This window comes from Struthio camelus, chromosome 1 (genome assembly GCF_040807025.1).
Source record: "Struthio camelus isolate bStrCam1 chromosome 1, bStrCam1.hap1, whole genome shotgun sequence".
In the NCBI taxonomy this organism is placed as follows: Eukaryota; Metazoa; Chordata; class Aves; order Struthioniformes; family Struthionidae; genus Struthio; species Struthio camelus.
This window is the reverse complement of record NC_090942.1, coordinates 155844081-155870412: the sequence shown is the minus strand read 5'-3', so window position 1 is coordinate 155870412 and position 26332 is coordinate 155844081. Positions and strand designations below refer to the sequence as shown.

Sequence of the window (26332 nt, the reverse complement as noted above, 5' to 3'; positions counted from 1 at the left end):
CAGCGAGTCCCTTGTGGGGAAAAAAGGGAAAACCAATGCCCAAGATGCCAGAGACAAGTCTATGGAGGATGAAGTCCCCAAAAGACGCAACGCCTGTTTCTCTCTTGAGTGCAGAACAGCAGGCCAAAACATTCTCAAGATTTTGAAAAATCACGGATCTGCCAAAAGAAAATGCAGAAACAGATTCTGTCTTCTGATGAGGCATCTCTTACCTTTAGCTGTCTTACTTACGTAAGAATTATGACTGAACATAAAGGAAACATAGGCTTGCTCAGAAGGAACAAGGTTTGGAGAGGGGTTTTTCGTGTTGTCCTTGGGAATCTTAGAGGCACTTACATTGTTTAGTCACTTTGCCATCCAATAAAGACAGAAACGTCAATCAAGTTACCTTAATGTTTATTTTATTTAAAGAATCAGAAACACAGTCATTGTAGTTCATTTGTACTCATATCTGCCAACATTTCCTAAATCACATTAACATTCATGTTTAACAGAAACATTTTCTGAGCTGTGCAAAGTTCAAAGGAATTCTTCAATTACTTGAACCCATTTCTAGAACAAACCTGGCATTTTACAAACCGAGGCTGCCAGAAGAATACCTTTCTTTTTATCCACTGTTGTAGGAGATGAATATGCCCCCTCATCCCCATTTCCTTTGTATGACAGGTAAAAATTAGACCACAGTACAAGTCAAACGTCTCTCAGTCCAGGACTCTCCAAATGGTACTGGGTCACTTTCTTGTATCACTGACCTGTATCATGTTCTGCACTTGTGCTCCTTGCATGGATGTGATTTGTCCAAGAAGATTACTCTCTGACCCAGACTATTACGATAAGCAGTTAACAGGGGTGTTATCAAAATGGATCCCCCTCCTCCCAGATATTTTTCCTTACAGGAGGTATGACTGGAAAAGTTGTTGTCTATTTAAAAAAAAACAATTATCTTCCCTGCAAAATATATTTTAAAACACAAATTTCATGATACAACATCTGTTTGTTTTCCTTTATCTTCTTACATACCAATTTTTGTCCTCTTAGAGTTAAGCACTAAAAAGTGGAAATCTGGAACCATTTTAGTTCTGGCTAAACACAATAGGCAGCAACCAAGCCGTCATCCTGTTTCATTTTTCTGAGTGTAGTAAATACACTCACGGAACACAGTTTTAAGAGAACTTTAACCACTATAAATTGTGAGAAAAATCTCCTTGTCTGTGACAGATCTAACCCAGAATTTTTATTGGAATCAGTAACACACATTTTGGCATTGCTAACACGCTAACTGTGCAGTTTACTGCTCGAGGTGCAGTGATACCAATTTTGATTTGGACCAAATAACCGGACAGATATGGCTCTATTCTCAAACCAGTCGTTGCAGAAGACATTTCTTCAATCTCTTATTGGTTATAAAAAGGCAATTTCCTCTCAACAGTAACTAAACTTTTTAGTGGCTGACTCATTACAATCTGGAATATGAACAAATGCGGCAAACGTTAAATATAAAAAGAAACACCCTGAAAATAATGCCTCCCTGTCTGAAGGTGCTATACTTGGCCATGGACTGTGTTTCTGGAATCTGTTTGTTACATGTGACAGCAAGAAGAAACTTATTTTACAGAGAACAAAGTCACAGAGCTGAACTCAAATAGGGACATTCACTTCTATGTGTTTCGATAGGTACTAGAATACATGGCTTGAATGAAAACAAAACTTACACCTTCACCTATGAAATACTGGTGACATAGTAATGATGTTCACCCACTGGGCCTCTTCCTTTTAATAAGATCATCTCCAGGTTACAGTGCCTCCAACATGCTTTTAAATGACCACCACATGTTGGCTTTGGCAAACAGCCAGCCACTGGGGAAGGCAAAGTACAGATATAGCTAAGAAAATTCTTTCATCATGTCTCATTCGTCAAGAATTGATTTCTTTTTAAATACGCTCACAATTACATTATTGATTTTCTTTCATTCTGCTTGATATGAATAACTGACTAAACTTGCTTTACACTTATTGCACCTTTAAGTCCCTGGTAGATGGAAGCTTATATTGCCTGATACGTTTTGTATTGTAGCTTGACCATGTTAAGAAATTGAACAGTCTCCAGAACTGTACATTTCTACAGTGAGACATCACATTTTGATAATGATAATTACAGCCGTCGCAGATCAGCTCTCGTCTCTGTGATGCAACTACAGAGGAAATTTCCTCAGTCCCTGTGTGTGCTAGAACCTGCAGTGTTCTTCTTATTGCCATGAAAAAGTCAATTAAAATGACTCATCCGGGAATTACTTCCAATTCTGGTGTAATTATCACTCTCTAGACAGAACGCAGCGCTTTAGTGTTGGTCTTCAGACACTACAAATATACACGAGAGTGTGAGCATGTGCTTCTTGCACATGCATACTCCTTCAGGTATATTTATCAGTGACCAAGCAGTTTTTTCTCTTTTCCTCTACGAAACATGAACCAGCCCGATCTTGATCTTCAGGTACATTTCTAATTTCATATGTTAAATGCAAATCTTGTTGCAGCCTCTCTGTTTAACCAAACCAAATCTTTAACAATTAAAAAAAATAGCACCAGATGTATGAAAAAGAGGAAATGTCTGATCTATTAGGAATATATATAAAGTATAACAATTCTTACAGTTAAAAAGGTACGTCATACAAAAAAGCAATGGAAAGTGATACTGAAGGACAAAAATCCACGCTGCATATAATAAGGGCAGAAGACAGGCAAAAGGGATTCTGCTCAAATAACCACAGTCGACTGGTGGAGCCAAACTTCCTCCAGGACCTTCCCAGTAACAACACTGGGGTACCGGATGATATGGGACTCTGAGCACTAACACAGTTACTGACAAACTTACGCAGCATATCTTTGAGGTATATAGAAAGCATGACATTTACGTTTTGGACTCTTCATTCTTTTCTTGCGTGACAACGCACAAATATTTAGCTGGGTTTTTCTCCACCCTCCCCTCCGTCTTTATCCCTCAGGAAAAGTAAAATCCCAGTCTAAGAGCTTCCTAGCACACCTCCTTGAACTCTCAAATACGTCTTGCATAGGCCAGTAATAAGAACACTGCAGCTCTGACAAATAAGTTACAGCAATATAACAACTTTCCTCTTAATCTTTTTAAAGATATTTTCTCTATAATTTACACAAAGGGTTAACAGCTGGAGTTTAGGTTACGTACAGTCCAAATGGGCATCCTTTCAGTCCGTGATTCCAGGTGGAAGGCACTACTTCAACATACCACTGTATGCACCGCACGCGGTTTCAGAAGCACAGCGGGGCGCTGTGTCTCCAAAGCTGTAGACTGAAGGGCCTGGGGGAGTCTTTGGAAATAAAAATGGCAGTGGTTATCAGTCAAGTTTCCCTTTGCTGTCTCTTCTTGTGCTATGGGATTTCCCCTGAAAGCCCTGCCAGTTCGGAGAGCCGCAATCGGTCCTCAGAAGCTCTCCACGAAGCTCCCGGGGAAAAGGCCCGTCCTGCCGTTCCTCTGTAATGTCCCTTTATACCAGCCGTCCTCCCTTTTCTTGTGCACAAATACAATGTCACCTTCTTTCAGTTCGATCTCAGCCTCGCTCTGTGGTGGGTAGGGAACCACAACACGGTACCTTTGGAAACAAAAATGCAAAGAACTCATCAGATGCAAATCGAGCTGCCCAAAGCGAGCATTGACGCAACAAAGCTCTGCAGATTCAGATGGGCAAGCTAATTGGCTTCCCCTGTTTGTGTTTGTCTTTTCCGGACGGGGCCAGACTCCTCTCAGTGGTGTCCAGTGACAGGACGAGAGGCAACAGGCACAAACTGAAACACAGGAAATTCCACTTGAACATAAGAAAACACTTCTTTACTGTGAGGGTGGTCAAACTGGACCGGTTGACCCAGAGAAGTTGTGGAGCCTCCATCCTTGGAGATATTCAAAACCGGTCTGGACACGGTCCTGGGCAACCTACTCCAGGTGACCCTAATTAAGAAGATGATCTCCAAAGGTCCCTTCCAACTTCAACTGTTCTGTGATTTCAAAATTCTGTATTACATGGGCCTGAGCCCCCACCTTTCTGGATGCTCCCTGGTTGGATCTGGAGTGCTGGGTAAGAGGACAGGTTAGCTGTTGAAAAGGAAGACCACCTCCAAAATCCTAGGGAAAGCACCTTAGTGATTCCACAAGATGGCACTTGCAAGCCAGTTCTGACTACTCAGATCCTTTTCCTATTTTTGATGCTGACCTGTAAGCAAGACCTAAAAGCCAGCTCTGCTTTCACACTCCTTGCTACTTTCCCCAGGAGCGCCAGTGAAGTGTTAGCACCAACAGCTGCCTGAAGTCCCACATCAAGTCAGTCTGCTCCAGGAAACAAAGAGGAGGCAGGTTTCCTCCTCCTCTCCTGTTTCAAACACTTGTGCAGGCTTGCTGAGTGCTTTGCAGCTCAAAGGCAGGCTGACTTCTCAGCTAAGCTGCCACATAGGCTCCTGCTGGCTCAGAGCTCATACAGGACAAAATTCAGAACATGGGAACATTGTTACTTATTAAAAAACTGGCTTTGTTTCAAGTCAGAAACAATCATCTTGCCTCCCCCACTTCCTGTGAAGCAAAAATCTTGGGAAAAGTACTTTTTGAAACATCAGTAAGCTATGTTTTCATAAAACAGTTGCATCTGACGCAGCTATATTTCCTACTAAAAATCAGTATCATGGGAAGATTTCTGGCCAGCTTGACCAGAGACCTCACTGGGATGCACTCTAAGGCTGGACTGTGAAAGCAGGCAGGTACTGCTAAATGTCTGAGCTAATGACGGCAGCCCCTACTTCCGCCTGCATGACTGAGCCTGCATGAGGGCCACTGGTGCTTTCTCCTAGCAATGTATCTGCCTCTGCTGTAACATGTCTCATTCATCGCTGCATCTGCTGCACCTAAAAATGGAATTGGCAGTGCTGTGACCAATTGCCTTTGATATCACCAGAGATCAGCGAAAGCAGTTCACATTTTTCTTCTTATTATGCATCCTGTGACTGCACTTTGGGTCCCTCAAACCTAGAAGGGAAACTAAAATACAGAGATATTAAATGACTTTCTAAGCACTCTCCAAACCAAGAGGGAGCCCCGATCCTGAACCATTCACACGGCTCTCTAGGTACTTAATTTTCAAGTGTCACTTCATTTTAAAGAAGTAATGATGGGTCTGATCCTGAGATGGCTCTTCTGCACTCAGGCTTATCACCAGACATTTTCCTCCTGAGAACGCACATTGGACCCTTTTCCATCAGGGCACTTGTGTGCAAGGCAGTGAGTGTATTTCTAGTGCACTCGTTCTCTTCCTCAGCACAGGTACTTCTGCAGTCATCTGGCGTTTGTTTAACAATCAATAGCTGCCTTGCTAATTGCAAAGTAATGGATAGGATAAGATAGTTAAAAGATGTCAGTTGATTATCCAAAGGCCATCTCCTGAGGATTAATACCTCTACATCCACTGCATGGCCACTGATGTCCCATTCAAGGTCTTTAAAAGGCAAGTATTTATTTAAAATAATTTCTGCCTTTTAGGATTAAATTCAACGTGCACTGGAGTCTGGAGCGCTCCCTGAGGCCATTCCCAGTGGGATGGTACCAAAGCAAGGGGTTCTGCGTGGCAGTCATTCATTTTCTTCTTTCCCAAGCAGATGTGGCTTGGGTACCTAGCGACTGCTGCTCTGAAACTAGAGTCTGAGACTCCATTTTGACATGACTGTGAAAACAGTAGATTTGGCTAAAGGAGATCTCCACGGCCAAACATCCTGTTACTTGGAAACACATTCAACTCCACTTGGAGTGCAGGTTCTGCTCTAACCTGATTACAGCCTTTTTATCTTGGCATGGCAACACAGTCATGTAGAAAATATAGGTGTTCAAGTGCCATCAAAAATCTGTTGGTCATCTCTGTCCCGTGGCCAATAAATCTAGTTGTCACTTCCTTCCTCTGTGGAAAAGCAAATAATAGAAGTTGAAATGTGTGCTGTTGGCTGCCTGCAGGAAAATGGTCTATCACACTATCATCTGTGGAACTGCTACACTTATATTAGGAAGCCTTGCCAATTACAGCCATTATGCAAATGAATGCACACATTATTTCAAACACTCTGCTTCAATGTTGATTAATTAAATTATCAGAGTGGAACAATTTCAGCTAAGATGATGCCAAGTTTCAGATCTCACAACTGTATATGCAATCACAGCATATCAGAGCTCTCCTCCAGGATCTCAGAGGGCTTTGAGGAGACAAAGGACTGAACCTCAGCAGCAGCCAAACAGTGCGGAGGGACTGACAGGTCCTTTTAACAGCTAAGGAAACAGAAATACAGACACATGTAACGTGTAAGGTCACCACCAAACACCCAGCTGGGAACTCCAGCACCTCATGTCACGTCTTAAGTACAAAGCCATCCTTCTAAAGAGAGACTACAACTTACTAGTGATGAGTTGCTAGTCCCTAAATGGTTCAGATTAGCAGAGAAGTGACCATGCTCAATAAGAACGTGCCCATCTTCATCAAATGCATTCTATAGAGCATTTCCTTAGAGATTTAAAAAAATAAATCTCAGTCACTGCATTACAAAAATGAAGTACTCTTTCCCATTTAAGGAAACCCAAAATGTTATGGTTTAATTTTAATTAACTACGTTCCCTCATATGATAACGCCAAAGTATTTTTGATGGATAAATGAAAACTTAGATATAAAAGACCTTGCAAATCAGTTGGAAAATCTTCCATGAGACAGAAAAAGATGCTTGTATTTTTTTCCCCTGAGACAGTTTGGGAGCATAGCCTGGGAGAGCCAGAACAATCAAGGTTGCAGTGTACAGAATAAATGATCACAGAGCACTGCTGCCAGCAAGGGACCGTCAGGCACCATAAATCGCTCCTGCCAGAGCATGTGCTGCCACTGGAAACCTCCAGGTGGCATTTCAGCCTAGTTTTTTCTCTGGAACTTAACTGCAAATACATATATTAGCCACATTTTTTGGCAGAAAAGATCTCTTTTCTCTTCCCTCCCATGCATCCTCCTCATTCCCAAAAAGGCAGTCCTATACACTTCTATTTATATCCCCTCTTCTCATTTCCCTTTCTGTCCCTTATTCTTTGAGAAATACCATAAAATAGCAGGTTTTCTTACACCAAAGTGGTTCCTGGCATCTTACATGGATCTCAGAAGAATGTTGATTTTGTCCATGTCGCATTACACCTCTAAATTATTGGCTTTTTAAAATGCTAAGTAGTTGTGTAATGACCGCAGTTACAGGTGTGGCAAGCAGCTCTGCCTATTATTAAGGGTGTTTGATATTTTCTGTTGTAATATCATACTTTCAGTGAGTCATAATTTTCCCAATTGCTACTCATTTTGGATAAAACTCTCCATTTCAGTTCATTATATCAGGCTGAGGGTTCCACATTCAGCCCAAATTGTTTCATCACCTCTGAGACTAACACGAGGGTGTTTTTGCAGTGCTAACAGGACTGGGGCGAGGGCTTCCACAAACTGCTCTTGGATCTCCAAACTCTGCAGCAAAGACGTGGTCTGTGACCCAGCTGATTTGTCAAGGATGCTCTTCCTTTGAAAAACCACCCACTCCTGGCCCAGTTAAAAGCTTTCAAAACATCCCAAAATGTCACATCCTTAGTAGAGATTTGCAGGGGCGGAGAGGGTAAAATCTCTGATTCATGCTCCAAGATGTCCTAGCTCCTGCAGGACCTCAGAGGTTGCATTTCTCTTCCTTTCCCATCAATGGGCTCCTCTCCTCTTTTTCTCTCAGGGCATGGACTTGATGCTGGACTTCCCTGAGGCCAGCTGCCATAGCATCTCTAGTTGGGCACTTTTGCTGAAGCAAAGGATGAAAGTACTGATACAGATGTAGAGAAGGTAAGAGCCACAGTGGGAGCGTGGGGGAAGGAAGCAGGATGGAGAGAGCAGCCCAGAGGGGACCGAGACGGGCAGCTGGCCTGAGAGGGTCCTCAGTGCCCAAGAGAAGATACACTAGGGAAAGCTGTGAGCGGTATCAGCAAGGACAGGAGACTGGGTTTGCCTAGGAAGAGACACTTCGGGGAGCTGGAGACTGGGAGAAGGTGAGGGAGGGGGATGGAGAGAGAAGGAGGTTGTTGCTGGATGAACTGAGGGAGAAAAAATGGGAGCCAAGGAAGAAATAGGACTAGGGTGAAAACTGGAAGACCCAACACAAGACGTGGACATGACTGCGGAAGGGGAAGCTGTGCTCAGCCGAGACCAGCAGGGTGAAGAGTCTCGGTAGCAGAGAGCCTGTGGCTTGGAAAGTGGAGATCCACATGACACCCCGTGGGGCAGGGGACTGCAAGGTGCAGAGGGTGGCACAGGGCCAAGGGGTAGCAGGGTCTCCAGCAGCACTCACCCACTGAGAAGTGGAAATGGGTCAGTCGTCACTGGTTCTCTGCTGTCAGCAAAGACCTGTGAAACCCAGTGTCCTGTGACTTTACTGTGCTCGCCCTCAGGAGCAAAAGAAATGCTGCTCCCATCCAGCAGCTCTCCCTTAGCTACAACTGCTGACATCTGCAAGGTGGGGCTAAGAGTTCCTAACTGCAAATGTATGTTACGTGATGGGATTTCTGATTTTCTTTCATTAAAAAAAAGCAAAATAATTCTAAAAATTACAGGTATATAGATGCATAAAGACACCCATCACCTTAAATGAACATGAAAGCTTCACAGTCATGCATCTGAGACGAAGAAACAGGCAACTAACATTGGCTGCAACATCACTTTTGCTGGTACACAATAGAGTCTTTCATTACACGATCACATACTATTTTTGCCGTTGGATCCCTGCCTCATTCAGTGCACAAAATGGTCCTACTCTGGGCATGAGTTAAAGCTCTGACACGGAAGAGATTTCTGTTTGCCAAAGCCACCTCATCTTTTGCAGAGGTTGGAAGATACCTAGTAAGTGACTACAGAGAAACCCACTACGTAGCACAGCTGAATGCTACGCTGGGAAAGTGGATTCTCTCTCTCCTCCAGCTGCAAAGCCTGGTGCTCTGTAAGTTACTTCAGCCACACTTTCCACAGAGTGAGACTCATCCCATGCACTTGAGGTGTGCAGGGATCATTTGTCTAGTCTGAATTATTCATGCAGAGATAGACATTGAACAGCACTGATCAGAACTGATCAGTAATTAAGGGCTAGGCTCAAGCCTGGCCATTGAGGGAAAAAAAAAAACCCTGAATATTTGCTTCCCTGAGTGAGTACGTGCATTCAGGGCAATGATGGAGCCAGAGGGACATAGGAAAATAGAGGCACAGTGAGGCAAACTAGGACTGCAGGGCTAACCTCCAATCTGGACACGTTTTGTCTTCAGAGTGCTTGAGTTTGGAAGCTTAATGCAAGTTTCTGTTTGTAAAAGTATTCTGCGCTAAAGGAGCAAGGATTTCAGGCAGAACAAAACAGGTCGCTTGTGTGTTAGGGATGCCAACTCAGTTTTGTGTGGCGACAGTTAATCAGGAAAAAATAAAGCATCTAGCCCACTGCTCTTGCTCATCAGTGGAGCTCTATTTTGCTATCCTTTCATTGGCAGATTACAGAGACCTGCAAAGCTCCTTTGCACACCAACAGCCAAGAGCTGCTTCACTACTTTCCATATTCCTGTATCTGAATCAGCAGCCTTAGAAGAAGAGATCTCAGCTGGATCTTTTACCCTTCTGCTGGAAATATCATACGATTCAGTTTCTGAGATGGTTACTCCTAGTTTCTCAATTAGGTATTCCTGGTCAGAGAAGCACTTAACCATGTGCATACATGTCACTCTTCAGGCAGAACATGCTCCTGGGTTCATTCCTCTAGTATCACTTTCCAGGAATGAGAAAGCCTTTTCTTTGCTTTCCCTTTTGGCAAAGAAGATATACGTACATGGCAAAATTGAAGTCAACGGGCTTGAAACACACGCTTGAACGCTTCCTCGAACTAGGAGCTCAATTTCTAATGTGGCAGTGATTTGCAGAGAGTATACACGGCAACTCAGGGTGAGGCGTACTTTAAAGCTCAAACCCACTGCTCCGATCTTATTCTGCAGCACTGTTGTGGTTACAACTTGCTTGAAGGGGCTCCATGAAAACCCCATAAATACTGCACGGATATGCCAGTCGTGACAGTAAGTCTGGATTTAACTGCTTTATCAGAATATAACATGGCAGAATTAGTGCCAGTTACTATAAAAGAGTCAACAATGCGTGACATGTTTTACTCAGGTTTGCATCTGGGAACAGTGCCAACCAGCAAGGAGAACATGACTCACTCGCAGACACACACACTGTTCAGTGCTCCTACTTTGCTTAATGTACAGTCATATTTTCTTGAAGGAGGTGGCAAGGAAAGTATTTTGCTTCGGTGCTGCTAATAGACTGTATTTCCCTCTCCCATGTAAACAACGGTGCCTGTGGGATGCGGGCAAGTCTGCTGGCTCAGGCCCTGCATCACAGTATAGGATGGGCTGTACTGGTCCTATTTCTTGCACCAGTAGAAACTGGATGGAGCAGTAGCTGGAAAAGAGTGTGTGCAGCACATGCAGCCTGATGGGGTGTTCACTCGCCAGTCAATCACTGCAACACAAAGTGACAAGAACACCACCTAGGAAATTTATCTGCTCTGCTGCTTGGACTGCTCTATGCTTTATGGGAGAGAGCAGCTGAAGGAAGATGGATTTATGTATGTACCATTGGAAACCACACCCAGAAGGTAGAGATGGACGCTCACTGTCCCAGCACACCGGGTAAACATCCAGCCTAAGTGACAGGACAGCTAGCACCAATTTCCAGCCATCCTAATAGAAATATCTTCTGGAATAGGTTCTAGAAATACAAAGTATGGTAAGATAAAATAATTGTTTTCCTTGCTCTCCTCATGCTCAAAAAATGAAGGAGAGCATAAAAGTTAGCAGAGTCTCCGAGAAAGTGAAGCTCAGTTCGCCTTCCTTTCTGACCGACTGCGATTCCCACAAAGGGCTGTGCTGTACGGCAGCAGCATAGGTAATTCTTCTGTTAAATTGTAAGCGTCAAGCTGCAAGCAATTAGAGCCTTTTAATGCACCTCTGATACAGCTAGTGGCATGAATACTTGGTTTTGATCAGTAGCCTGCATGTGGCAAGTGCTGGAGCTGCAAGCCAACCTCTATGGGAGAAGCAGCGACACTCTGCTGCCTGTATGAGCCTCATTTCAAATGCTGTAAATATTAAGGAATGTGCTACTTCTTCCAACCTTTCAGTGCTCTGTCTCTATGTGCACAGATGGGCGTTGGGAGACAGAAAGCCAAGTACAGCTAAGTGCACTGAAATGCTTTGCAGCTTTTTAAAATTTCATCCAGCATCTGAATCTGTTTATCTAACCTTTTTTTTTTCCTCCCCTCCCTTTTCTTTTTCAGAGAATTGCTCCTACTGTGCAGATGAAATGCACCAAAATGCAAACAAGCAAAATGTGGAGCTGAAAGATGTTGAATGCAAGTTCCTCCACTGCCAGATGTGAAAAGAACAAGCGGTTTGAAAACTGTAATTTGTTTTAAAAAAAAATATAATTTGGTACTTCTGAGCAATTTGATGATTTAATGAGCCCAGATGGATGTGGGATGAATTTCTAAGAGACAAGTGTTTAATGTATCTGCTCAGATTATTCCAGGACTAAGCATTATCCTTCCTAGTGCATGAAGGTAATTAATATTTCCCATTATGGGCATAAAAAACCCGTATGATCAGTTAAGGAATGCAGATACACCAGTGATATGGAAGTTAATTCATAAATCAATTAGAGAATCTTGCCTGCTGTGTATAATTAAGGTTACTTCAATTATAGCTTATTTTCAGATTTAAGACTCAGGAATCAAATGCTTAAAATGAGAGCAAGCTCCTTACCACTGTATACTGCAGTTGACAGCATGACACAGTTATAGAAGTCTATATCTACTCATGACTCTAACAACGCTGAGCAGACACCTCTAACCCATGTCCCTCTGGTTCTATCCTATTTCCCTGCAGCTGCTTAAAACTAAATGTTTCACTGTCAGGACCATCCTGAAGTCTACTGAGAAATTTGTAGAATATGGGACTGGCTCTGTCATATTAAACATGTCCAGACTTCTCTGCAGTAAGGCTTTGAAAGTAATGCCCAAACAGCCAGATCCAGAGATGTAAGGGAATGGCTTTCCGGGTTTCTTTTCACGGTTATAGTTAACTAAATGTGCAGCATTCCACTGATTTAGTTACATTTGTGCTAAATCTGGTTTATATTGATTGCGCTTTTCTTATAGCAGTAATCTAAACCGATGTAGACCAAATTAAGTGTGCAATTGTTTTTTCACTCTTTTATTAAATTGCTTTTTCATGGATTCTAAGGACAAGAGACTGCTATGACGGTCTGCTCTCACTGTCTGTGTTACACTGCTGAAAGACTTGCATGCATTTATTTCTGCTTAAAGCCTAATAGCTGTGCTTGAACTACAGCACCTCCTTTAGAAAAATATCAGATCTAGACTAAAAGTATTCCCATGTCTGTCCTTTCTGCAGTCTCTCACACACTGTTACCAAGTTGTTCCTAAACCTGCTCTTTAATAGGTGTAACAAACTGAGTTCCTTGTATCACTCACTAGCAGTATATTGTTTTAAATCTTCCATTGTTCTTATGATGCTTCTGTGAGCCCATTCCATTTTGCTTAATTTTGGCTATTTTGAAGCATACTGTTACTTGATGTGCTGCTTACCAACACGATGAAGTAGCTCTGTACCAATGAGTCTACTCTCTTTATTACCTACTTCCCGCGTAAGTCATCCGTACTGTATCAGCAGAGATTTTATGTTGGACAGTGGGGGTCCAAGACGCAAGTTTTGTTGGGCTACACTTCATACACAATCATTTTCCAGTGATTCCTAATCTATAATTACATTTGAAGCCAAGCAGTGAATCAGTTTTGTATCTACTTAATAAAGTGTGTTATTTTGTAGTTTACTCAAAAAACACGTTGCACCAACAAGCCAGATGCCTTAGAAAAGTCTAAATACGTTACAGTGTCAGTGTTACCTTCCTAACCAAATTTCAACCTGCACTCAATAAAACATCATGTGCAAGATATGAGCTGTCCTGTAGCATTTCTTATTATGCCCTGCATTAGCTGTTCCATCACCTGGAGTGGATTCAGGGTCAGATTGACTTGCCCAAACCATTTCATTTATCTTCTTTCACACATTCAAACAAAATCAGTTGCTTTCAAAACTGGGATTTACAACTGTTTCAAAATTGCTTAACAAATCAACCCCAGATAGTTCCCTAGATTGCTCTTTGAAAACTTTCGGATGTTTTTTTCAAAAATCATGTCCTCTTAGTGGGCACTGCTTAACATTACCCTTAGGCCCCTTTTAAGTGGAAAGCATTTCAATAGCATCATGTCAGGGCAACGTGATTGCAAATGGAGAGCTAGCTCTTTTTTGTACTACTGTTTCTAGTCAGTTCTCTCTCTGCCAGTTTACTCCCTTTTTTTGGTATTGCTATTCTACTCTCTTTGGGTTTGCAAAGTCAATTATTCCAAGGCACCAAGGTGCAGAGCAGGCTGTTAAAATGAACCCCAGAATCCTTGGTACTTTCCTCTTTAGAAATGAGACACTTTTTTGGTAACAGTTCCCTGAGGAAGGCACTAGCTGGGAGTATCCTAAACAACAAGAATTTTAAATAGTCCTTGGTAACGCAGAGCAGGCCAGAGAGGGCCTGGATGAGCAAACACATTTCCCTGCTATCCCCAAGCAGGGAGCGCTGCACGGCTGCTCCACGAGCTTATTAGAACATAGGGCTCCCGTGTAAAAAGTGGCATTTGCCAGCAGCATCCACGCTCTCTGGGCTCAGAAAGCACAGCTGCTGCCCAGCAATACCGTTTTTTTGACCAATGAACACTAAAGCTGCACTGTGTGTCAAATGGTTTGCAATGGGCAGAAGCACCCAAGCCCCCTCTGCTTGAAAGATAGCCGAGCAACGGACAGTCAGTCTGCAGAGCAGAAAAACGGCACCAACCCTCGGGCAAATTAAAGTCGCATCCTTCCTCCAAACACTGCCTGAGGAGGCAGGTGACCTCAGGAGACACAGGCCTTACCTTTCCCGGGGCAAAGGCTTGGGATCTGGGCGGATAGCTGCCATGGAAGAGAGGGGTTGCCTGGCAGGAGAAGAGACGGAAAAATTCAAATCCAAGGAGCCTGTTTTCCTGTGCAGAGGCTCCAACCCCATAGCTCCCTGCATTTCACTCTCGATTGGGCATGAGCCGGCCCTGCCGTGGCTGGAGAGGGAGGAGAGTTCAGGTCCCACTGCCCCTTGCAAGACTCCTTCGATGGCCGCCTGGGCGTCATGTGTGGGGGACACAGATGGTGGTGAGCGCGACTTCTTTTTCGTTGATGCTCCTGCTAGAAGTTTCAACAGCCCACTCTTCTTCTCCTTCTGGAAAGCAACCACAGGAAATACGGAGAGTGAGCAGACACCCCATTTGCTTTTGGAGAATCTCACTGCACGTGGCAGGAAACCTCCTAAACTGCCTTGATTAGGGCACAGAATTTGTGCCTTTGCTATTAAGGTCCTATGGAAATCCTTCCCCACCCAACAATGCTGTACTTGTTCAGCAGAATAAGGCCATATACGTATTACAAAGACGATCTCTACTTTCCAGTTCACCTAGGTGGTGACCGTGAGCCTCTTGAAAGAGATAGTGTGGTTACAGTGGGATAACAAAAGTACAAACTCCCCATCCAGAGAAGGCGGACAACCAGATTGCTGCCCTCTCTCTTCTGGAAGGATCCTGTCCATCGATGGAGGAACTCCTGAAAAGTGACAAATCAGACCCTATAGCGAAAAACCTCCACTGGGAAGCATGAGGGTCTGAGGAAAGATCTTGGCCCATTGCAAGAGAACCACTCATTGTCACTGCCTCATTTATTATCCAAAGCTCAGTTACTGGAGGGAGAATGGAGACAATAGAGGGTGTTTCAATGCCTCTCCTGTGTGCTCTCCTGTCACGTCTTTCAGTTCTGCAGCTGTACCTAACCCCTTTTCTCTCCCTAAAGGAGGTGACTTCTCTTGATGTGCTAACGTCAGCACAATATCATCCTGATGTTTGAAGATAGACCACAAAATTCACGATCAGCAACCACAATGTCAGTGCATGGGAAATTTCCATGTTTTGCAATGTTTTCTGCTACAGACACAGGAAAATGAGACAAAGAACTCTTTCAATTAATGCAAAAAAACAGCTTCGAATTTTGTTGCTGAAGGAATGTATCTAATTTTACATGCCTTAAAACATTGCAAAAAATTCTACTACATGTTTATCTCAAGCAGACACAAATACAGAATGTTTTCTCCTTCAGAAGGAAAGCTTTTGGGTGGAGGCATTGTGTGTAGCAACTGGCCATCTTCTGGTACATGCTGCACAGTGCTAGGCTTGAGTTGCAACCAGCATAACCATAATGCTGTGCAGCAAATTTTCCATATTTTAACCACACAAGGAGTTTTGCGAAAAGTCTGTTAGATTTCTTCTTCTATCAGAAGTTCAAACCATTACCCAAGACTATATGCAGAGACTTAAGGCTGTGAAGTTTAGCTGTATTTGATAATTTGTTCTATAATGGGATCCCTGGGGGGAAAAAGATCCAGCAACTGCAATACTTATGAGCCAGAAACGATCTATCTATCTTCCAGCAGAAACACTCCTTGGAAACACAAGCCAGCAGTTTATTTATTCTGTGTAGACAAAATGTCCCATGTAAGATTTAAAATGATGCTATTTTATGTGCTGATTGCTGAAGTCATTTCTCAAAGTAGCTTTAAAGAATAGGAAAAGGACTACAATAAAATGAATATAAGCGTTTGGAAGATACTCAGATTTACTCTAATGTATTTGGAATATCTGATGTCTCTGCTCTCAAAGTTTTCTTGTTGGCTCTCTTTAGCTGTCAGAGACTGGTGAGAGAGCTGAGATACCTTAGATGTTAAGACATGGAAAAGAAAAACTGAAGCACAGTTGTTTTTACAGAGACAATGTCCACTGATTTTTGAAGAGCAGAGTCTGAACTAAACTTCCAGATCCCAAGCTCCCACACACTGCAGGTCCCAACCAGATGTTCTGCTTAAAGGACATTTGTCATTTACAGGTTACTTTATAGATTAAAGGCTCTATCCTGCCAAGATGATGCTCATCCAGGCAGAATCCATGGAAAACAAGGGATGCCAGCCCTTCGGCACCATCAGGTCAAAAATCCCTAAATTAATTCCTGTGGAAACAACAGACAAGCAGACCAAACCTCCCTGGTAAACCTCCTGTTTCCCTGATGAGAAGGAACCCTCGTGAGAACTGTGCTAGGTGCTCGTGCTGGAATTCACCTGAAGCAATACTTCAGTGTTTCTCTCCCTCCCTAATTAAGAGATATTGCTGCTGTCATCGTTATATCAAATTTTAAAGCTCTTCATGAAATTGCAAAACTCTTCTTTCCCTGTGGCGCAGGGAAACAATACCTCTAATGATCCCAGCATACTGTGTCAATATGCATTTGAAGGTGTCTAAAGGTCAGCGACAGAGTACAATAGCCATTGTGGGACTCCAGAGAAACAGCTATTGTGCAGCAGTGAGCACTTTGAGGCTCTTTAATTGGCAGCTTTGCACATGCAAAGCAACTATGTGAACTAAAGACCTGTATAATGAACAATTAATATTCCTATGTGGTAGCAGCTTTTCTAATTTTTGCTTCTAATTTCAATACTTTGGCAAATTTTCATTAGAAAAACCTTGTACATCTTAGACCATTTAAGGCATGGAAGCAAAAATCTTTGGAAAGAAGGAAATACATATATTCACACCCATCTGTATATTAAAGAGCAGTTGAGTCTGACAGCCATTCAATTTTGATTATAAAAACAGCTTCAACCCTACAAGGTTACTCCTAGCATAAATTTCTACTTTCTCAAGCTGCTATCCCTCAGATAATAGAGAGCTACGATGAAAATACTAGTGTACCCTTTGTTCTACTGTAACAAAAGGAAAAATTATGAAGAATTGATTTTTAGCCTCTTTTTAGTCAACCGAGCATTTTACAAAACTTCTGAGATTAAAATCTGCGTTCCCTAAAGAGACAAGAAGACTTACTTCAATTGCTGAGCCTAGACCTGCTAGTCAAAAATTGAAGAGTCCCATCCTTCCCATTATGGCCTCAGGCAAGATATTTAGAGGTGAACTGATATTAAACAGTTTGGGTGCCTGGGTGCATCCAGCTTTCTCTCCCTTTAACGGAGTCTGGCAAACGCTCTCAGCTTCCTCTGGTATCGCATTTTCAGGTCCTCTGCTGAGGCTGCTCAGAGCACTTCCAGCAGAATGAAGACTGCCAGGAGCTGATAACCTACTGCTATGTCTCTCATGAGAAACAGATTGGTTTTGAACCTTCTGTGATCAGCAGCTCAGCCTCATCGTGCCTCCTCCCCGCATCTGTAAAATGGGACTAAGTTAAAACTCCTCCTAGTCCTGGGGGAATGCATTAATGTTGCCAGTGTTTCAAAGCTGTACATTTCTCTGAGCGCAACCGGTCTTTTTCCATGGCTTTAGTATTACAAAAAAACCCGATGTACTCTTTGGAATGGAATTTTAGAATGCAGTCCCAGTAGTGATTTATAGCAAATGTCCAAGTATTATGAATTCATTTAATATTTAGTGTAATAGCAGCCATCCTTCACAAGAAATTAATTTAATATTTATATGGCTGTCCAAGGCAGTCCATTCTGCAGCAGTTTCACTGTAAATCAGCTAAGCATTAATTAATGGGCATAAATGCCACAGAAAAATCTACACCAGTTGGTTGCAGACTCTGTGGGTTTTGGAAAGGGATAAAAAATTTACAGAGGCCATCCCTGATAACTTTCAGGAATTGCGTTTTTGAATGAAGGAAAAGAAAGTCTCCCTTTTGCATTCACAGATTACTGTTACATCGTTTTCTAGGAAATCTGTAATCTGCTAAAACAGCTGTGTAATTCTTGAGTTTTCTTTGTCTAGTAGCTACATTTCCAATTGACTGCAGACTGTGTTTGACATCTCTGCCTCCTGAACCTGCCAAGGTCAGAACCTTGCATCTGTGTTGATGGATGGATTCACAGCACTGACAGCACTTCTCCTGTCTCTTGGTTACTGCTGACATGTTTTACTGAATTTAAATCATCACCTTTGCATTGTTCAGATTTTATTCTAGGATGTTCATACTCAAAACTTGAAAACAATTAATTTCATAAGGATCAATACTTTGTTAGAGGAAAAAAGAGTGAAATTAGCTCTTGCAAATAAATCCCAGCCTGGTTCCATTTAATTAAAAAAAAAGGGACTGTGAACATAGATAGTATATGCAGGTCAGAATTTCTTTCTTCCTCGACAAAGCCTAAGCGTGAGACTCTGTTCCTATGTTGGAGCATGAAGGGATCTCAGTGGGAATCAGTCTCTGGTAGGTCACAGAGAGGATGTGCCACATTCCTGTGACCCTGAGGTGCACATCCGGGGTGGGGGGGTGACACTTGGATAGGCGCAAGTTCCCATCAATATGTCACTGTGGGAACATCTGAAAAGTGAACACAGTCTGAGCTTAAAAACTCATGCAGGACTAGATCAACATTAAAGTCTCAGATATGTAAATGTTGAAATATTTTGCTTCAGAGTAATTGGGGATGATTTTTCCCCTCATTAATAACCCCACTTGAAGATAATAACCAGCTCTTCTTTCAGCTTCACAGATGAGATGAGCGCAGAATGCAGCTACTTTGCCGATGACTGAGTGATAACCGAGTCCCCTATTTGCAAGGTAATAATCATGCCATAATCCAAATACCAATTAGACATACTGGCTATATTAATACAGATCTTCTTCTTCTTTTTCTTCTTCTTCTTCTTTTTTTTTTTTTTTGCAGCTGTCCTAATACACAGAAAATTCTGATTTACTTTTCCTCATCTGCAGCTCCTAATACTTCATTTCCTACCTATCCAAGCTCATTAAATAAATGAGGAAACTTTATTGCAGCTGGTAGAAAACCTGGCTCCAGCCGTAGAGATGAGGTAATTTTTCATGTAACATCAGTTACAGCAATAGATAAGAAAGCCAGAGGGGAAGAAAAAGTTTCATTTGAAAACACAGAAAAAAATAACAAAACTGTTTAAATGTTGCCCTGAGCCCTAAAGAACAAATGAGAAACTCATCTATCAGTCAGTACCCCCAAACCACCACCTTTATTGTGTATTTAACTAGGTCAGTACCTGTTTCAGTAAATTTAAGTTAGTGTCTGGAGAGTAGTCCATTTTTATACTGTTTTCAACTTAGCTATTGATGATTGACACTTACAATAGAAGAGTAAGTGGTATTGGATTATATCTTTTAGCAAAAAGGTTATTCAGGTTTTTAAAACCTGTGTGCAATTATTTGATTTGAGATTTTGATAACTGTTAAAAAAAAGCACAAAACACATCAGCATCGTTTCAAATGAAAACTTCATGTCTACGATGTCTCTGGATATGAATTCATCATTTGCAGTTCATCACTATTTCTGATGAGGCATAGGTGAAGTGCTGAACAAGACAGAACAGTAATTATTTTCCATAATTACTACATAATTATTTCTGATTTTAGGAAAAGACTAGTTCTGTATTATGCTTTGCATGGAAATACTTGCCAAAGATTTAATTTTTAACGGAGACAGTTGCTTCTGGTCAGAAGTCTATTCTTATAATCTGCGTATACAAGTTAAATAACAAGGGGGAAAAAGGATTTTAGAATCATAATATCATTAGGTTTCAAATCCCCGTGACAGTAACGTACATACATAATGCACAAATATTTAAGACTTACGGTCACTGACTTTTAAAATAGTTAGTATTAAAGTCAGTAGAAAATAAGTAAAATGTCTTGCAGTTAGACCTGACCTAGGCATTTCAAATGTTTTGGAAATAAAACTGAGAAGAAGAATCGGTGTTCAGGACCCAACACAGCAAAGCACATAGGCACTTAACCACGTGCTTTTGTTGAATGGGGGTGGATCTGGGCTCTAGAGACTAGCAAAAGAGATAAAGAGGAACTCTAGAAATATATTTGAATATTGAGCTTAGACGGAATAGTAGATCTTTCTATACTAGAATAAAGTTAAAGGCTAATTCACAGAAGAAGAAAAGCTCAAGTAGAAGTAGAGAGTCTCAGCTCTTGGTAAGCTCCCTGCAGTAGGTTGCATTTGCAATAGACAGAAAGTAAAAGGTAAAACTACTGGAACACTAAAATTATTAATGGTGAATGAGGGACAGATGATGTTACACTGCTATTGTCTTTCTCTGTTTGATGGATAGAGAACCTGATGGAATGATGGTTTATATTTCATCGTTTTCCCTGGTCTGGTATGCAGGAAATGGGGGATGGCTATGAAAGGTATGGAAACTTGCAAGATATGCAACTCACTGCATGCCCTGATAACAGAGCTAAAACAGAGCATTGGAAAACTTAAAATTTCCCAATACCCTGATAAAGTTATTCAAAATCATGTACTGATAAAGTGAAATGTGACAATAACAGCAAAGAGGATGATGAAACCACGGTCCCAGCAAAGTCAATGGCAACATTTCCACTTCTTTCCAAGTAGCCAGAGCATCTTTAGAATTTCAAGCTCACAAGCTCTCTGTGCTTTACTCCTAGTTTTAATCCACTTTTCCCCTGAAGTGTGAGCAACCTCGCTGGGAACACAAAACAAGGGGGTAGACACGATATTGTTGTACCCATTTGAGCTACAGCTTCCTTCTTCACTCAGCAGCCTGCTGGGTGTTTGATTATCCGGCATGAGTAGGAACTTGCAGCATGAAGCACCGAGATCTCCCCCGCCCTGCACCACCCTCCTGCCCCTCCACACAGCCTGGACGGAGAGATGTAAAGCGTTCATTTGCCCGGGGAACACGAGTTCCCATCTTGTTTCAGGAGAAAACTGCGCCAAGGAATTTCAGGCAAGGGCTAAAAGCGCGGGACACCCAAGCATGACAACCAGCTCCTGTTCAGTTTTAAGGGGCATTATCCTTTGTTATCAGAAGGAAAAGTTGGCACCTTGTGGGATGGGGCACATGCTGTGAATCCCAAGTGGAAGCAGGTAACTTCCTCACAGCGAAAAAAGCAAGATCTGAGCCACCCTCTTCTTACCGGTAACCTCTGCTGGCTAACTTAGACACCAGATTTTGTGACTCCAATTTTCTCGACACCTAATTCTACCCTCACGTTACCTGGGAGTTGTGAATTCCACTGTGCAGCAAGAGACTTAAAGGTAATAAACCTCAGTACTCACAAAAGCCAACGGCCACTGTGAAACTGGCCAAAAAGGGAACGCGCTTTGTGCTCTGGGAATACAAATACTTAATCCTAAAAAGGCAAGCAGAATATCGGGAATTGTTAGGAAAGGACTAGAGAATAAGGCAAAAAACATCTGTAGAAAACACCACTGCAGAAAGCCCTGCCTTGCCTTCCGTCTTCAATGCTATGTGCTGTTCTGGCCACCACGTCTGAGAAAGGATATTGCAGAACTACAGGAAGCACAGAGAGCGGCAACAGGGACACGTGGAGGTGTGGAACCACTTCTGCAAAATGGAGATGTCAGCCTGCAACACTGACGACTGACAGGAAACATGACAGCGGCCTATAAAATCCTTTACTGCATAGAGAAAGTGACTTGGGGACAGATTGACTATTTCTCACAACACAGGAATTACAGGAAGCCTAATGAGAAAATCATCAGAGGAATTTTTGAACTAAGACAATAGGAAGCACTTTTTCATACAGCACATAAGTAAGTAGAGACTAACCGCACACAGCAGCATGGGAGCCAAAAGTACAAATGGGTTCAAAGGGGGATTACACAAATTAATGGGGAATAGATCTAACAGGGGCTATTAAAATGACAGTATGGATCCAACCTCTGCTTCAGGAAGTCCCAATCAGTCAATGAAAGAGCACTTATAGCATAACAGAGCGTGCCTCCAGCTTGCTACAAAAACCCCATAAAATCAGCGAGAACGATTGTTATGATAAAAAAATTAGCTATTTGGGCAAGACCAGGACAAAGCCGAGAATGATCCCTCCCCTGTGCCCTCCCGGCATTGGGAAATCTACTGTTCAGAGCCTTCCTCAGCTACGGGGGGGGTCTGAGAGAGGGCAAAAGGCAGCAGGCAGGATGCAGTGCGAGCCAAGGAAGAGAAGGAAAAGGTTGGGAACTGCGACCCCACAGCACTTTCACAACCCCACAACTGCTGTTTGGATTCCTCAGCTCCATCTCTGCTATGCAAAACATCACAGATGGAGGGCTCTGGACCAAGGAGCCCCAAAAGCAGCGGCGACGGGACTGTCGGGCCCTGCTGCTTCTGGGAGACCAGCTTGTTTCCTGGCCTGGCATCACACTGCCATTTATATGTACCATGTGCGTCCTTGGAGCTAGTTTGGGGGTCCCCTACGTGATGCTACAGTGTGTATTGAAGAAATACCTCAGACTAAAGCCTGGTAAATTTTAAACCTTTTTTGGTATAAAACCAAGTGTGAATAAATGATTTAAGTGACTATGCTAGACTAATGGTACTTTCCAGAGTACTTAAACAAAACAGATGGACAGAGTATGAGCATGTTTTTGAAGGTTTAGAGGGAGTAAAGATTCATTCATTTGAACGAGAGAACCTATCATCACAGCTTCACTGACAACACAGGACTCTGAAATGAGAAGAAGATGTATAAATACATTAAATGTGAGAAAAACTGCTAAGAGTTAGTGTTTTTAAATACCAGATTATTTAGACTGACTGGTTAGCTTGCTGCTCCTTGTCTCTCATAAGGAAGTGAAAAAGATTTATTGGTCATGGGAAGCACTGGGAGCAACACTCATATTTTGTAGAAAGCCAGAGCAAGCTCACTCAGTGAACACTTGAATGAGAGAGAACCAATGACAGCATCGGGGATGTGCTTTGACATACTCCAATCTTACACATGGCTCCCCCCATTCAAAAGGGATGGATTTCATTTCAGAAGCAAATAGCTAAAATTGCTTGGTCTTGCTTTGTAATCTTACTAAATGACAGACAACTGAGACCTATACCTTTATGGGAAGCAGAAACATGTGGGGAAAAAGGTTTGGATTAGTGGAGGTCTTCTTGTCCCTTACAGCTGATGTACCTGTTCCTGCTTGGCTGATAGTGCTCCAGCAGCCATGCCACCTCAGGCTGTAATTTCAGCAGTTCCCACAAGGTAAACGGTATTAGGCTGGCCTGTACCTAGAGGGAAGATTGCTTGTGGAAAATTCAGGCATCACAGGAGGTATATTCTCTCAAAATCCATTCCCCATGGAAAAGAAAAAGGGCTGTTTAGGGACAATGAAAAATTGCCAGAATTTGCTTGTCCTAGACACTGAAATATATTATAATGAAATAATTCCTCCAAATAATTCATCAGTTCATAAAAGATGCACTTAATTAGAGACTAAGGAGTAAGCTTCAACTAACAAAACTTAGTACACGCCTATGGACTGTGGCCTAGAAGCCTCAAGAGCAGAAGCTCCTACTGCTCAGGAACTGTATTTCTGAAAATTAGCCGGCGTTCACATCGCTGTTGGGATACCCTTGCGTGGGTGAGGGGCAGGAATGAGAGGGGCCCTCCTCGTTCTTAGATGACCTAACACTGTAGAAGTAGATCCTTGACCTGATCAAAGCCACGAACATGAATAATTTTGCTCCCTCTGGAAGCTGTCCTGTTTCAGCAGCTCCCACCACATCAACTCTGAGCGTCCAAAAAACTGTTCCTAGTGTATTTCACATAAAAAGATACCAGGTCTTGCCCCCATTCCCTCCTGCCCTTGTGAGAGTGTGTTCTCAAACAAGACAAGTGATACCTTATTAGCATCAACAAGAGCCACAGAAAATTGCTCAGCCTGCCAGCTTCTCTTCTCGGAGTAAAGGGAAGCTCAACCTCACACAGTCTGTGGGACTACAGGGAATCACAGGCGCTCGGTATCCATGGTTATCACAGGCCTCGCTACACTTGACAGCACAGCATAGGGACAAAAGTGCTGTCCATAGCACTGAGGTACAATCAATTATTATTGTGCATAAGCTTTGCACTCTCCTGCTCTCCTCCTGTGACCTCTCCTGTCAGCAGTGCTACAGGCATCTTCGACTCTACTATGTTTCCAAGCAGTGTCCTATGAATTACTGCTGGTACACGCTGAGGTGGCTTAGGTCCTTTTCTTTTCCAGGGACCAATTCATTATACATGCTCTTAAGAAAAAAAAAAAAAAGAAGAAAGAATCCCAGAATCATTTTATAGAATTGCAAAATAAGTGGTTGTCAATGTCACAGGAATGCCAAGGCATGTACATGACAATTTATTTGATAAAGTGATGGCTTTCCAAATGTCATAACACTTGGGTTGTAATTACTAATAAGGACTCAGCTTCACAATAGCAAAAGGCTTCCTAGAAGCTGCTTAAGCCCTGGCAGAATTTGTAACAACAGCATCCTCTCTACAGCAATAATTGGATTTCACCTTTTTTTCGTTGTTTTGTCTTTTTGTTTTTTAAAAAATAAAAATGGAGCCAGCAAAGACCATTTACTAAGAAGCAATACTCTCATGCCAAGGTCAGGAGAACAAAATTTTCCTTTCTTAAAGAAATGAGTAAGAGGAATCATCAATGAAAAATACCAGAATGCAGCTAAACCAAAGTGAACAACAAGGGTTTAAGTAGGAGAGGGGAGTCAATACCACTGTGGCTTTTTTTCCTTTTCCACTAAGCCTTGTTCATTTTCCAGTGCAATCTTATCCCTCCATTCTACCTTCTCTTTCTTTGTCTGTTTGATTCACTTTTTCTTCCCTGACACATGAGCTGCAGGTATGATCAAACGCAATTGAGTTGCACTGATTTAACACATTACCACCTGTCACATGCGCCACCCAAACTCTCCATTTTCTCAGTCCACTCCAACTCTGAGGCAAAACATGCAAGCTCAAATGTCAGGTTTAAGGTCATTTGGGTAACCTAAGATGTCCAAGAACGTGCTTTATGTCAAAGCTGGTCTAGGCTAATTTCAGTGGTGTAGCCACTGAGTGGCATCTCACATGGGTTACATGCAAACTAATGGCTGGAGTCTCAGGAGCTCTCTGGATACGAACAGCTCATTTGTTGCTTGTCTGGAGCACGCTACACAACGACGCGCTACCACCGCACAAATAATTAGCGACAACATTCAGTGCATTCCTCGTTGTTCCACCAGTTACGTGATTGATAGAGAAGAGGATAGCGTGATCTGAAATTAAAGGTGGATCCGGATAAATAATAATAGCCAAAATATATAATATATATATAATAACAAAAATTGCCATTAGCAATAATAATAATAATAATAAAGGTCTGTTTTAACATGCAAGAAATGTGAGCCTCAAATGCCTCTCTGAAGATGTTGGTCACGAATACCTCATATCCGAAAATGATGGAAACTACATAAAGATACAATCACTACTGCACTGGAGCAGAAATGACAGCTTAGTCATAATAATCTGTCTCCAAGCCTGCCTACCATAGATGAAGATGAGAATCCCTTTACATAGTCAGATAACAGCGCAAGATTTCCTCTGGACATCAGTGATTTATTGACTGATGTTCTATAAGAAAGACCGACAACCTTCTTTATTTTTATTTTTGTAAAATAGTGTAGCTAAACATCGACTTAGGATCGTTTCATCTTCAGTTTGATCCTGTTTGATTGGAATGTGTCTGCCTATAAAGATAAAAGAGAATTAGTGGCCCATCAGTTAAGCAGTCACAACTTCTGTTCAAGCTCCTGTACTATGGTTACTATTTTTGCATCTGACAATCTTCCCATAGTAGATCAGACAATATGATGAATAACTTTTACAAGTTTGTTCTTTCAACTTCTTCCAGCTAGGACAGAACTGTGTGCGTCTGAGGGGTTCCTTCCGGTCTCTCACACTCTCTCTCTTTTGTATCTCAGCAGAATACATACCAGAACTCAAACTGCAGACAGATAACTAGCGGCTGCCAGTTGCTTTGCAATGTGTTCCTCATAATGATTTTCTGTCAAACTGGGAGGACCTTTCAAGTGGGTTCCAGCAGGGCTTGTATTATGCCCAGTGCTATTCAATCTTTTCATAATTAGTTGGTGGATGAGTTGGAGAGTGCACTTACTAAAACCAGCAGCTGACACTGAGCTGAGTGAATCTGCAAGCACTTGGGAGAGCAGGGTAAGAATTTGGAATGATTTTCCTAAATT

General features: G+C 42.3%; 1 protein-coding gene across 3 annotated transcripts in view; it reads right to left on the bottom strand.

Annotated features, from left to right (window-relative positions):
- Positions 1 to 380: 380 nt before the first annotated feature.
- The window catches only part of SH3RF3 (SH3 domain containing ring finger 3), a 261079-nt gene continuing 235127 nt past the window's right edge, over positions 381 to 26332 (bottom strand). For all 3 annotated transcript variants that reach the window (XM_068925920.1, XM_068925927.1, XM_068925934.1), the window contains 2 exons: positions 14132 to 14469; positions 381 to 3626 (listed from right to left, as the gene is read on the bottom strand). In XM_068925920.1, the coding sequence (XP_068782021.1) occupies positions 3458 to 3626; positions 14132 to 14469 (507 nt within the window). In that variant the 3' untranslated portion in view covers positions 381 to 3457. The remainder of the gene's footprint in view (positions 3627 to 14131; positions 14470 to 26332) is intronic.